Source organism: Alligator mississippiensis, chromosome 1 (assembly GCF_030867095.1).
Source record: "Alligator mississippiensis isolate rAllMis1 chromosome 1, rAllMis1, whole genome shotgun sequence".
NCBI lineage: Eukaryota > Metazoa > Chordata > Crocodylia > Alligatoridae > Alligator > Alligator mississippiensis.
In genome coordinates, this window is record NC_081824.1 from 44,030,789 (window position 1) to 44,046,268 (window position 15,480).

The window sequence follows — 15,480 nt, forward strand, 5'->3', positions numbered from 1 at the left end:
CAAGGCTGCACTGTAGCCTCCGGCCGAGCTCAGGTGTTGCTGACACTATTCAGTGACAGCCTCTGGTTCCAGCCCAGCTGGCAGCCTTGTGGTGGGGGGAGACAGGGAGTTTCTGCCCCTGCGGTCACCCCAGCCCTGGCCCCACAGCACACCACAGCCCTGTTGGGGGGAGAGGTGCTGCAGGGGAAGGGCTCCAGGGTCTCTCCCCTCACAGCGATCTGGGCCAGGCAGTGGTGAGTTGCTGCCTGTGTGGGCAGACTGTGGGAGAAGGGTTGCAGGGTCCCGTTGCAGCCTGGGCCAGGCAGCAGTGCACCACTGCTTGGTGAGGTGAGGGCTGTGGAAGAAAGCTTTTGGGGTCTCTCTGCAGCTGCCCCAAGTGGGAGGGCTGTAGGGACACGGGTCCAGGGTCTCTCCAATAGCTGCTGACAGTGGCCAGCTGGGTCGGGGCGGGGGGGGGGGAGGGGAGCCAGGTTCCACTCAGGCAGCCTCCTGTGAGATGTGTGGGACTGTCCCCAGCAGCCAGTGCAGAAAGGCTCTGAGCATCACCTTCCACCAAACAGTAAACATCTGTTCAGTTCACTTGGGCTTTAACGTATCACACTTCAAATAGAGCACTTCTGCCAGGGGCTTGCCGAACTTCTGTACTTAGTCCATGAAACTAAAATGGTTACTCATCTCTACAATAAGCCATAGCCACCTTCTCCAGTGCACAAGGCAGCCCGTCAGCTCATCACAACCTTCCTGTTCACTGATAGAAGGAGCACTTAGCACAGGCTCTGAAGCTCAGAAGCACTGTGAGATAGCTCCCCTTCTCATAGCACAGAGAAGGGCAGGAGATGGAGAACAGGAAATTAAAATAAATGTATCCATCGGTTCTAACCAATAAAAACAACACCACAGCTAATGAGATGATTACACATTCATAAATAGTCAGGATATACATGGAAGTATTAAAATAATAGAGCAAGTGAATATAATGGAATTTGGTACAAAATTAATAAATTTTGTCAGATCCTGAGCTGGTGTAGAATAATATAGTTTTGTGAATATTAATGGAGTCATGACAGTTTATGCCACCTAAAGATTTGGCAATGACTGCATAACTTGTTCTTTCTGCCCAGCAGTGTGTTGATGTATGTCTGCACACTAATGATACTTAAACTGCTTTATAATGGTTCCAGGGTCATGAAATAATGACAGGTACAGATGGAATCTGCTGAGGCTCCTTTTATGGAGAAGAGTAACTGGTTTTGTACCATCTGCTAGCATATTTGAATTTATAGCTGTAATGTACCACAGTCTAATAGTCATTACAAAAAACAAAAAACAAAAAAAAAAAAAACCTGACACCCAAGTAGAATCCTACCCCAAACTGACATGCACATAAACAAGCTATTGGATAGTAAACATACTCGGATAATACTGAAATCTGTTTTGACTTGAGCTTTAACATTCAAAGTGCCCTTATAATTCTGGCCACTCAGAACTATATAATTTATGCAGTTGAACAAAAAATGGTTCAGCATTGTCTAGCATCCTCACTACCTTGAAACAGTCATTTACTGCAAAGCAATTATCATATATTACTTCATGAACATTTGTACTGATGTTCTTTACAGGAGTATCCTATGGTCATCTTATTAGGTTGCTGAGATGGTACCATGACATAGCTCAATTAGGTTTTTAATGATATATTTCAACTAAATTATTAAGTGCTTTAGAACATTTGTAAGGCTTATGATAGCAATTCCATAAAATAAATATGTTTTGTTCAATTAAGATGTTGGCACAGTCATTTGATGCCTTCACATTTATAAAGGCCAAAGAGCTAATACATCATAAAATTCAAAAAATACATTCTTACCTTGTCTTTGGAACATAAATTTTCCAAAGTCTTTTCCATGTATATCACCTTGATAGGTAAACACACCTCTTTCAAGCCCTGATGATACCTAAAGCACATAAAATAGGAGTAAGATGCTTGAAACAAACACATAAACATTTTAGGAATCTGTGGTACATCAGTTCTATTTAGAACATATTCAGAATAATTATTTATAACCAGTAATAGTTCTATCACTTTTACCCATTTCTTAGGTAATGTATTAATGTTTTAATTTATAATTAAAATGTAGATATTAATTGATTTTTAAATAGCAATTAACAGCACTATTTAATTTTTTTAACATATGCCTTGCAAATATATTTTTTTAAATATTTCATTTCAATAAAAATAGCCTACATATTTTCAGGATTCAGAATTACTATATCCTATAGAAAGCTTTGAGAAGCATCTTAGACTGAAGTCAGGGAGAGACAGGGAAGGATAGTACCCTAGGACACTGCAAAATGTTACTTCCATCAAGCAAGAGGCAATATCGTTCGATGAAAATTTGCATGCCATATGGCGTGCATTCAAAAGGAAAATTATCTAGAGGGGGGAAAAGGTGTCTTGAGAACTTGCTCTGCCAGTGCTTGCCAAAAAGGGGGGCAGGAGCACTGCCACCAGGGTTGTGATCCACCTCTCCAGCTGTGATGGGAAAGTCAACTGGGATTCCCCTGGATAAAGGGGATGCCCTCTAACTCTTGTGGAAATCTGTGGAGAGCAGGGTGAAGGGGGTGGAGAGTAGGAAGGGCAACATGGTTCAAAGAAGAAAGTAGGGAGTCAAGACATCTCCTGCTACTGTGCCTTAGAACAGTGGAGTTAAGCGTTAGTCATAGGGGAGGGGGGAGGAGAGGCATGGAGAGAAAGCAGTCTACTCTGGGATACTGGAGGACCTGGCCAAACACTATTACCCTATGTGTGACATGGTGCATGTTCAACTTAAAGTTTAAAACAAAGCAGCTACAAAAATGTTCTACATTTTTCAAGCAACAGCTTTGTGGCTCATTGACTATTTGTATTGTGTGAAAATTACCTTGCACCTATAGCATGTGTACATTTACTTTGCAGCTAACCAGTTAATTGTGCAATAGATGTAATTTGTGTGAGACCTAAGAGACTAGCTCCTTTATACAAGGCATAAGCTTTCATAAGTGAAAGTAAACTTTATCAGTATACAAAGTTTTGTGAAAGAAAAGGAAATTCTGCAGGAAATGAAATACATATATATTTACTGTAAACTATACCTAGCAAGTTTTCAAATATCACCAGTAGAGGCATCTACACATGCAATATGGCACCTGAATAAACTGTGGATTTTATTGCTTGAGACTTAATTGCTCCCAGGTATGCCATCTGAATGTGCACCTGGCAGCATTTAACTCTGAAGCAATAAAATCCACAGTTTATTCAGGCATAGCACATGGAGCATGGGCACAGCAGCCACAGTTAGCAGCAGGTCCTGGGGGTTAGTCTACCAGCCTGAGGCTGTTCCCCCTGGTTCAATGTGCTGTGAAGGGGATGGCTGGGGCATAAGGGAGCTTCAGTGAAGGACTAGCCAGCAGGTAGCCCCCACAATGAAGCACCCTAGTGCCCCAGCTAGCTGGACAGCATCTACACATGTAGATGCTGCAGATTTTGTAATTTTTTACTCCTCAGCAGTTTGGTACTTGTAAATTAGTTTATTCCAGCCCAATAGGGGTCCATGTGTAGGCAGTGAGATGCATGGCTACTTAGTCACCTGCAAAGTAAATGTCTCATGTAAATGTACCCACTGTAGCAACCACTTGAAAATGATATTACATATTATAACTTATCAGTAAAATGTGTAACAAATTAAATCAGATATACAGTTTAGGAATTGTGTTTTTATCTTTACAGGGCATTTACTGAATTTGTGTAAAGATGGTTTCATTTCTTAATAAGGGGACTATATATATTAGAGGTTAAAAACTTAACTCCCTATAACTTCCAAGCTTCCTAGCTTGTATTTTAAAGACAATCACTATCTTCAACTTAAGCTTCAGTATAGTTATCCAAAAAAGTGTTTTCAAAATAGAAAAATAAAAAAAAATCTCATCCATATATAGTGAAACAAGCGACAAATTTCAGAAAATATGTATATTTACTTTATTTTCCAGTAAGGTGTGGGGGAGGGGATAAAATACATATATATGTATCTTTGTAGAAAAAAAAATTATCCAAGTAGAATATTAAACAATCATAATATAAAAGATAGGATAGTAGTAGCACACAAGAAAGTATGTCCTGCTTGAATCCAAACAAGCATATTTATAGCAAATTGGTTACTTACATAACCATCTAGGGCCCAGTTGTCATTCTCAAATTTGCTTACAAATATCTCCACAGGTCCTTTAATCTGAAAGACTTTCAAAAGCAAATGAGCTTCTTCTTTTTTATAAATGCCTATTGAGAGAAGAAGATGAAGTATGGCTTAATTTTTTTTTCTCATGGATCTAACATAGCTAACATTTATGGCTGCTTGCAGACTTTTGCAGACTTGACCCCCCCCCCCCCCCCCCCCCGAAACAGTGCTTTGATCTAAACTAAGCATGCTCCTGTGGCAGCATGTTCGTTGGACCCAGCTCGTCCAGTGTCTGTATAGATCGGGTGCTTTAGTGGGACTTTTTTTGGTGCTTTTATCTAATCGTTGATTGACTCTGCTTTAGATAAAAGTGCCAAAAAGCCATGCTGAAGCAGCCAGTGTATCCAGATGCTGCAGAGCCAGGTCAAAGTAATGGGCTGCTTCTTCCAGTAAAGCACAGTTTTGGGGTTTTTTTTTAATGTCTGAAAGCAGCCTAAAAGAAGTTATTTGATTACTTTCATGAACCAAATAAAGTTCTATACCAACAATAAAATAAACTTCCAGAAAATATTCTCTATTTTTCATAATATTTTTGTTCCAGGTTGTTCTTTGTACTTGTTTTTTTACCTATATAAAAATTGATAACAAAAAGAGAGTTGTTTTTGTATGTTCTCTTTAAATATAAATAAATTAGAGTACCTGTTTCTCTATGTACAGGTTCAGAAATCAGAAATGAAGACTCAACTCCTGCCTTGTTGGAATAACAATATCAGTTTGAATTTCAGAGATATGTGCTTTAACCCACTATACTGTATTACTATAGTAAACAAATAGTGTCAGAGAAAATGATTTGCTGTTTAGCAAATAACAACTGGAACTCTCCCTGTACATTTGACCCATAAAGATACATGAAGCTGATAACGGGTATTTGAAATATAATTGTGGTCAGACTGCTAGAACAAAACATAGATCAGTGTTGCAGAAAGGCATGCAGTGTACATAATTTATTACGTTTTGTAATTAACTGTGCCCACTTCATAAAAGGTGGTTTCAAAATAGGTCTTTTTTACAAATAAATATTAATAATGAGCAGATGATAGTGTGGTTCAACTTAATAAATCTTAAAGCATTATCCAATGACATATGGTATGGATCACTCTGCCCACCACCAGTAAAATAAAGCCATTAACATGCATAACACATGTAAATTGTTTTCATGGCACATAGCAATGTCACAATATTTTGTGAAAAAGGTAGTAAAAAAACCCCTACCACATTTATTATTGAGGTAGGGAACATTTTACTGAGCAAACTGAAATATAGGCAGCACATTGGGTTTAGCACCTCTACGCTTTCAAAAGATAAACATGAATTTTTACTGACAACATGAAGTCAGGGTTTTTATTTTATTTGATATAGTGTGCATATGATTCATCTCATCAGTTACAGTACATTACTGGTGTGATTCTAACTTAGGCATTTAGAAAATGCAATAAATCCAAATAATTTCAACAAGCAAACAAATCAACAGGCATTTCAATTACCTAATTCTGAACTCACCTGATAGTTTTAGTTGGATGTTGGATGCTTCAATAAATGTTGCATTCACTTTGCTACTTGTTGTATTGAACCAATCTACCATTAGAGTAGCAGGTTGTCTTTTCCCCAGATACTCATAAAACCCTTTCCACAATGAATTTATAAAAAACACATCTGATGGAACTAAACAAAAGTGAAGAGAAAAAACAATAGAAGCAATGACCAAAGCAGTAAATTAGCACAAACCTAAAATAAAGTCAAATAATTTTTCCATCTAGGTTTATTTCTTGAATGTATACTAAAAGGTACTTCCACTATTCTGGTAACTTTTACTATAAGGATATAGAAAACAAACACGGGTGTGTGTGTGTGTGTGTGTGTGTGTGTGTGTGTGTGTGTGTTTATATGCATATAAACACATGTGTGTGCATGCGTGCACACACATACATAAAACAATGTATATTTGGAACCCTCCTAAACAGCTTCATGTAATATACTTGGCTGCCACAATAAAAGTATTCACAATAATACTACAATAGCAGTCACAACAATCCTTATCTGCCTCATTATACCTCTCCAAGCCTCGAGAAAAAATATTTTTGTTCATGCAAGTTTTACAAAAGTTTAACTATAGGCTTGCTTGGTGAAATGAAGGGGAAGCAAATTCTGTAGCAGAATTTCAAACCTGGTCCTCTGGATGTCCCTTCTCTCCCAGAAGCTTGGGAGAAACCCCCTATGAAACATGAGTATTAAGCCAAGCACCAGTCAGTATAAAAAAGGAAGCATATCTCCTAATCTTTGTAGCACCCTGTGAGTTTAGAGACGTGAAATGAGACACACTATGTGACTTCATTTTAAAGCTTCCAAAAGGATGTTACAAAGAATGAAGAATTTATAAAACCTATTTAAAAAGTACTGGACAGTATCCCAGTTTCAGAGTATCATGAGCAAATGGCAGATTAAGAGATTATATAAACTTCACATTCAACAGGACAAGAACAGATGATGTTTGACAACTAAGCTGTTGCCAGTGGAACAGGAGGGTAGCTCATTCTCCTCTGACTCTTGAAGTAACTGAGAATTAATTTCTTATTTTATCTGACACTGAATATTTGCTGAAGGAGCTCTGCATGTTGAGGGAAATAAACTGGGCATCACAGGTTTCAAACCTGCAATAAGATTCAGAAACCGGGGCAGCTAATCTTTTGAGAAGCATTAATTGACTTCCTTAAGGCTCTGTAATAATCACAAACACCTGTCCATGCAGCTCTAGTTGCAAGATTGGAAACCAAAGAAAATATTATAATCTAATTTGTTTTTACTACTGTTTTTTTTAAACACATTATATTATATCATATAATGGAGTAATGCTGCAATGTATACATTTGGAAATCTTAAACCTGACTTTAAGACACACATTAATGAATGTATCCTAACAGAAATGAATCCTCACACAATTTTTATTAGCTTGGCTATACCTCACTCCATAGCTACCACTGAATCTCCCAGCACCTCTCACTTGGTTCTGAGAGGTGTGATCAGGCAGACTCCAAGTTCCCACAGCTGTTCCTACTGCTTGAAAGTGGGGTACAAACACTTAGAGGGAAATTATTTTGTGTTCTAAGAGGCAAGCCATGTCAAAATAAGCTTTTAGAGATACAGATCTGTCAAACTAAGACTGGAACTTTAGGCTTCTTGTTTTTTCCTGAGACCATATTTTTCTGCTACAGGCGTTCACTCATTTCTGTATTGGGCAAAATGATCTCAATTGTTCTAAATGAATGACAGAAAACAAACAGGATCAAAAGACTTTGATCTCTTCCTTTTATATTTCTTTTCATTCTTCCTGTTCCAACATAAATATGTGAATTTTTTAATACTTTTTCACCTTTCTCCATAGATTTGTTAAAACTGTGACTTACAGTGGAGCATGTTAGAAAGTATGACACTTTAAAAAATATTTAAAAGTATCTTAGTTTGCTTTTTTCCATTACAAATGTGTGAGTGAATTTATTGCCCATGAAAGTGAAGGACTAATAGTACTAGGATGAACCTGTTACAATGCTTATAGGTACTGTGCAAGATTCCCATCAAAGAGCTGACAACGTGCCTCAATCGTCACCTTCAACATCCTTGCAATTCCAGTCTTAGGCTTCTCTTGAGCACAGACTGTCAATTACAATATGTCACTCTATGCGAAATGACATAGTGGGTTCAATTTTCAGTTGCATTGAATTTATACTTGTTGCAGCTGAGTACAGCAAGGGGGAAAGGTGGCTATAAGACAGGTTTCTCCTCCCCTGAATTCTGTGCTGGCCAAAGGCCAAGATGGAGCTGCAGCAATCTCACAGGAGCCCCTGAACCATCCAACAAACGAGCGCTTTGGCCAGATTTTCTCCAACCCCAATACGTTCCCTGGCTTTTCAACTACTGTGTAAGGATGGTAAGGGAAAGGAGCATATAGTTGAATTACCTATATGAGCTTTGTACCATCCCAGAATTCCCCCAAGGAGGGGAAATCCAAAGTTGCTATTTTCTGAAAGATCGTACAAAGCAACACGAACTATGGATGAGAATTGAGACCAGTACTGCTTCTCTTAAACCAATCTTAAAGAGATACTTTCAGTATTAATTAATTAGAGCTTATAAGGCACTAGAAAGATTTAAAGCACTGTTGGCTACAGACCACAGAGCACAGGCATGTTGGATACAGACCACAGAGTTTTAATATCCAGCCTGCAGTGCAGCCTATGGGTCTCAGTCTGGACCTACCTGCCACATGCAGCATGCACTGGACTGTCCCCACATGTTGCATGTAGCATGCAGGCCAAGCAAGCACTGTGTATGCCATGTGGGGTACTGCATGCAATACATTGGGATAGATCTGGTATGTATCGTACACACAGCATGCAGAGTTGGGGCTGGGATTGGTGCATGTTACATGTGATGTGTGGAGCCAGTCTGGTTCACATTCTTAATGCAGTGGTGCTCCCTGTACCTGACGTGTGGGGCTGGTTCTGGCATGTATGCTGTATGGAGTACATCGGGCCAAGGCCAGTGTATGCAGTGTATGGGATGGGGCCAGCACACACTGTGTAACACACAGTGCCAGTCTGGGGTGCATGCTACATGTGGCTGCCATGCCAGACCAGCCCTGCACCACTCCTCCATCTCATGGCACATGATGAGTTTGACACCGTTTGTATAAAATGCATAATTATTATTGCATGTATAGATTTAAGTGGGATAAGACAACCCATTTCATGCAAATGACCACCATTATTTGAATTCAGGTTATTAGTGTGCCAAACTAATCAAATTAAGTTTTATATTAGTTTAACATAAGTTTAATATTTGTTACCTCCAACTTAAAATCCACATGGTTGAAAGTAGAACTATGTCCAAAGCTAAGTAAATACATTCTGAGGTAGAGACAATACCCCCAAACATATTTAGGGACCTAAACATATTTAGAGACCTAAATTAATGTAATTAAGGATGCACAACAATTTCAAAATCTTAAAACTTTTCTCTTGTTCCATTTTAGTGGCTTACTATTCATTGTTACAAAGCATGAAACAATAATCATTAAAGACATGCAAAATCATCATCTTTCATGTTTATAAAAAATATTTTAAATGCTATTTTTCTATAATGACTGTAAAAGAAAAGATGTTTCATGGAGGGCATAAAAGATATTTATGCACTGTGTGGTGAATGTGGTTAGAGAACTCAAGCTGTATTTTAATTAGACACTGAAACACAAGAGACCATGTGGTAGCTGATTAATGCATACCTTTAGTGTGCAGTGAGGTGAAGCCAAGGGCCTCCGTCAAACAAAGGTTGTGAGTTAATTAGCATGAATGCATAGTCTACTGTGCACTATTTACAGTATAAAGTTGATACATGTAGAATGAACTCATTTATGATCTTAGTTGACACTCTAGTTAGCAGTCTCAGCAGTGAGATCAATGATTGGTAGAAGCTCCTGAAGTCCCCTTTTATTCTGGTCAGCCCTCATGTGGACTGCTATAGGGGTCTAATTATTTGTTCCTTCTTTCCAAGTGATTGGGTAAGGATTATACAGAATATACCTATTTTATTAAAGAAAAAATTCTGCCTACAGAGAAAGAGAGCTCTTTAAAAAAAATCAGACTTTACATCATAGGTCCTTAAAGTCTTTGCATTTGTGTCCCATTCAGAGCCCAACTTCTGAATGTCTGCTATGTTCATGGCCCTCCTCATAACTGCTGTAACCTTACTTGGGGCCATGACCCCCCCAGTCTGGGAACTGCTGCCTTAAAGGAGACACTGAAAATGCTTGACTGTGAAAAAGACTTACAGGATACATTTTTTCTTTCAAACTTCCTCCATAATTTCATATTTTATACTTCTGATGGAAGCATATAATAAAACACATGTAAAATTCAGTTCAAAATCCAACCAATTTAATGGAATGGAGAGCAACAACATTTCTAAAAAGTAATTTTCTGTGAATTGGAAGAACATTCATAACCTGAAAGCTAGATGGATTTTTGATTGAACCTTATATAAATAAATTCTACCTCGGTATAAGGCTCTCTGATACAGCACCCTCTCTGATACCAAAATGACCTCAACCTTGCTTCTTGTCTACATTAAACCCCATTACCCTTTCAGTTTAACAGCATCTTTGTACAACTTTCTTGAGGTGGAGTTGTATAAGAAATTACTATGTAAGAATGAAGCTAGTCCGGAAAGAATTTCCAAAAGCAAGATTTATATGCGACTTGTTTTTATGAATATTCTGGACATTTATCTTCCTTTGTGGTCAGTAATGGAATAATTAAGCTAAATATTAGAGTTTTGTTACCCATAATATAGTAGGGTACAAGTCAATTTAATTTATTTAGATCTAAAACTGTGCTGGTATACAAACCTGGAGTTTTAGTTATTGTTTCATTAACTTCTCTCACTCCTTTACCTACAAGTAAAAAGACAAATTATCATTTGCATGAACATAATTATTTTTTTATAGAATGCTACAACATAACGCTTGATTGAAGCAATTATCCCTTTGCCAGTAGGCCTAATTTTATTATAGAGGCATCTAAAGTCTAGAACACACTGCAGATTCTAACCCATATATTTTCACACATTCATCAGGATAACAATTCGTCAGCACTACCATTTTTAGCCTGGCAAGTTATTTGTCTACTCAGAAGTTTAATGTGTTTAGGCCTAACATTTATTGGTTTTGTATCAGCCTTAGAGCTATAAAAGAGAGCCTTATAGTGAGGAAAAAATCTTGATATATGTAGGCATAATAATACCAATTTTTTATAATGTGTAAACATAAACTGAAGGTGGTTTAGAATTGGAACAAGCTACCTAGAGAAGTTGTAGAATTTCTATCCCTGGGCATTTTCAGCAGCAGGTTAGACAGGTACTTGACTAGGATAGTTTAATCAGGGATGCTCCTGCCATGAACTAGATGAGCTGCTGAGGTCCCTTCTATACTTTCCTATCATGTTAAATGTAAAAATTACTACTGGTAAATAACAATATGTTTACAGAACAAACCAAAAAAAGAGACTGTTTAGGTGCAATGGACCAGAACCCAAACATACTTAAATTAGCACAGATCCATTTAAATCACTGGATCCATTTCAATTTGCACTAGCAAAGTCTTGGATCCCATATTTTTGAACATCTTAAAAATCCCAGAATCTGGAATTGTTCTGTTGCATGCTTTTTTCTCACAGGAATTCAAAGTGAAATGGTCCCTGTACATAGAGTACACAAAAGGCCTATGAACCACTTATGCTTACTTTAAAGAAATTATTGCTACTTGTATAGTGCTACTTTTGTATTCCTTGTTTTCCCAGGGGATTAATTTTATCTGTGGCTCTTTCTGAATTTCATTAAAATATTAGCACTACTAGAAAATTGTTCTCTTCTCTTGTAGATGATTTTTAAGGCCAGCAAACAATATAGAAGAGAAGAGAAAACAGTTTTTGCTTCATTTGAAGGGTATCCCAAGTTACTCTCCATCACGAGTAGTAATATACCGGAGCAGTGAAATATTGTTATTCAGGGAGTGGACAAAGAGCTTTATGCCTAGACCACAGTTTATTGTAGCAGTGTTGAAAAAGAACAGCAAGGCAGAACCTTGGAGTAAACCCACCAGTTGTCTGTACATTAATACTGTTTTCAATTTTTTTCTACTGTTGCCTAAATGTCATATACAGGTAGTTAGTCAAGATCTCATAATCTTTTTATTACAAACATTAACATCCAGAAAGACCCAGAGACATAAAACCACACATATTTAAATAAAAAGGCCAAATTCTGCTCTGAGAATTCAATATCCAGAATTACACTACTGGTATTATATGACATTGATGCTGGTGTAACCAAAGTAGAAATTGGCCCAATGGCTTAGTTTCAGTTTCTTTGTGTTGGGTTGTTTGAGATGATTTTAAAAGAAGCATGTCCTTCATGAATAAAAAAAAAAAAATGATGTAATTTATTCAACATGCCTCAATGACTCTAAAAGCCAGTCTGCTATGAAATAACTTTATAATTTCTTTTTTTAACTAAAAATTGCTACACATGTATGTTAAACACTGAAGACATGTAAAGACTGAAACACAAAAGGAGAAAAAAGTGCCCAGTAAAGAGTTATATTCTGTTATTTAGTTGGCCTTTAATACCAAAAAATACACAGTGATAAGTGATATTTTGTGTTACTTCATTTCTCTTTATTAACTGTATATTTAATGTTTTTCCTCATTGAGTTTAGGCTGGTGTTGAAAAAAGTTTGGCTTTCTCTGTTTCTGTGAAGCTCTTTTGATTATATGTCATTTTAGAGATTTTAAATGTTAATGTTCAATAAGCAAAATCAATCTAATATACACAATAAAATCAACAGAATTATGCTAAGAAAACAATGTAATGCAATTAAGTACAATGCAGTGAATCACTTGATCAATGACTTACTTTTACATATTGGTGATTTTCCTGTCCATTTCATATCTGGTTTACATGTCCGATGTTCTGATCCACCAGCAAGAAAAAATCCTGGCTGACAGGTGTATACCAAAGTGTATCCTAATGTAGGAAGATCTATCGCTTTCACATCCACATGCGCAGGTGTCTCTGGTTGTCTGCAAGCGTGAGCTGAAAGTGTTTTTTTTTTACAGTTAGAAAAAGCTGCAGGATCTATGTACAGAATTTAGAACAAGCACATGTTAACTCATTGCCTTTCATTAGAAAAACTTGCTACTCTTTGTGACAAGTAATTTTCATGCTTTGAGCAGAAATAGCACTAAGACTCGGGCTGCACTGTAGTGGAAAGTTGGAACTGATGATCTCCTCATATAAACTATTTCTGCACAATACATTGAAATGTAATTATCATAGGAATAATAGGAAACTAGGGCTGAAAGGAACCTCACAAAGTCATCTAGTTGCTCAAAGGAGGATCATTCCAGACTAAATCATCCCAGCCAAGTATATGTCTAACCTACTTCTGATAGTTTCCAAGCATGGACACTTTATGAAGGCAAAGAGTTAAAATGAAGAGAAACCAAGGTGCATGTCATTGCAAATTATGCAGTAATGAGTATTGTGAATTATTGTACTGTCAGAACTTCAAGTATCCCCTGTAATCAATATCTCAGAAAAACTTGAAGATTACAGATGGGCTATTGTCTAAATAAATTCATTGTAAACTTAAAATGAAACTGTTTCCATAGAAAGATTTTTTATCATAGTACACTGTATATAACACATATCACTTCCAATTTTTCTATTTTTCTGAATCACTTTGTTCATTTGTAACATCACAAAGTTAATTGAAACAGGGTAAGAATCTAAGGTCACTCTAATGGTTTATTTTTGTGTTAGATGAGTGTATTTTTCAACCATCATGCAAATCCCAATAGTAATCAAATATGTCCCTAACCAGAGCCCAGAAAACTGTTAGTCTTATTTTATAGTTCATAACATTTTACCCAGCAAAACATTGTTTTGCATACCAGGGGCCATATTCTGCTCTCAATTTATTAGTGCAAATGAAAAAAACTACATTAATTTCAACCTTAATTTCTACATTAATGTACTAGCATCCCATACACACCGTTTTCCCAAAATCAGCCTTATGAAAAGGAGGTGCATGTCTTAAGTGTGGAAGCTGATTTTCTTCTCCAGAATAGAAGCAGACAGGAATAGAAGCATGAAGACACCGTGCTTCAGAATGCCTACCAGCTTCTCTTTCCCTGCCAGTAAGCAGAAGAACAACCCAATGTTAACCCTTTCACAGCTGCTCTCAAACTAGAAGCATTGTTTGGTTGAATTACTGCTACTTTGAGAGTGGCTATGCCTGAACTGTGCCCCTTATGCTTGCTGACAGGGAGAGAGAACCTGGAAGACATTATGAAGTGATATGTTCATGGTATCTTCATGAAAAAGCCATGTTAGGCCATGACTCTGGAAGACATCTCTTTTCTACATTCTGCCTTTTAAAAACAAGATGTGCATTTTATTTGAGGGGGTGTGGTATGCAAGAAACTATGGTTATGACTTTGAACTGGTGGGAGCAGAATTTTTCCCAAAAGCATTAATATAATTATTGTGAGCACCATTAAAAGGTATCGCCAATGTCTACTGCACAAAACATTTGGAATACTGAAACAATACTGGACGCAATGAAGGAAAATGAAAGAGTAACTAATTAATATGGGTTATATAAAGTCCAGGCATTCCTGAATACACATTAGAAGGCATGACAACAAATAAGATAAATTAAGATGAAATAGGGTAATAGTCTGACTAGATGGGGACATTTTGGATGATAAAAAAAAAAAAAGAAAAATGGTTTAGCCTCTCATTTTGATATACTCACTATGCCTGGTTCTTTCATGATAGGTGCCAATCAGAAATTATATGATTAATTACAATTAAAAAAATAGATGGACACTAACATTATGTCAGTTAGATTCAGCTTGTATGTGTGTATCTTATGTATTGTAGGTATGTAAATATTCAGAAAATCCTAATGATTAATTGCAGAGAGAAATGCAGAGAAGCACCACAACAGTGCATTACCTGCATAACCACGCTAAACAATGGAACTAGTAATGAGGAAGACAGTCTTTTATCCTGCCAAGACACACTTTCTCTGCAATTAAAGCATAGATAAATTGACCTAAAATTACTTAATAACACTTTGAAATTAATTAATCTTTAGCAGTACTGTGAACTGTTTTTATACCCAACAATTTTAAATAGGAAATAACTGTGGTGAACTATACATTGTACCTGTTGATAAGCACAGTTTTTTTCCATGATTAGTATTCCATATTAGCTATTGTGGGATTTAAAAGTATTAATTTATTACTCTGTCAAAAATTGTGTGTGACCAAAAATGTATAGAAAGAAAGTACTTACGAATGCATTCTGACTGTATGCCACTCCAAGTTAAGTTTGCAAGGCAAGAACGAGTTGTGGAGCCCTGAATATGATAGCCTTTTCTACATCTGAAAAAGACTGTGCTCCCAACCTAGAGGATCAAAAGTAGAAACGATGACAGAAAACAGGAAATCAGCCTTTGCCATCAATTTGACAACACAGTTATAGGCTACTTGCTTGATTTTAGGAAAATATTTTCTCTGTGTCATCAGTTTGCCTTTTACAGTGTTAGAATTTTTCCGTATGGAATAAAAGGTTTAGCAACTGGTCTCTTTCATAA

At 36.9% G+C, this 15,480-nt stretch overlaps 1 protein-coding gene across 1 annotated transcript in view; it reads right to left on the bottom strand.

Annotated features, from left to right (window-relative positions):
* CSMD1 (CUB and Sushi multiple domains 1) overlaps window positions 1-15,480 on the bottom strand; it is a 2,292,800-nt gene that overhangs the window by 22,005 nt on the left and 2,255,315 nt on the right. The window contains exons 63-68 of the mRNA XM_019488443.2: window positions 15,180-15,291; window positions 12,729-12,908; window positions 10,666-10,710; window positions 5,769-5,930; window positions 4,197-4,309; window positions 1,865-1,952 (exon numbers count right to left, since the gene is read on the bottom strand). Of these exons, the coding sequence (XP_019343988.2) occupies window positions 1,865-1,952; window positions 4,197-4,309; window positions 5,769-5,930; window positions 10,666-10,710; window positions 12,729-12,908; window positions 15,180-15,291 (700 nt within the window). The remainder of the gene's footprint in view (window positions 1-1,864; window positions 1,953-4,196; window positions 4,310-5,768; window positions 5,931-10,665; window positions 10,711-12,728; window positions 12,909-15,179; window positions 15,292-15,480) is intronic.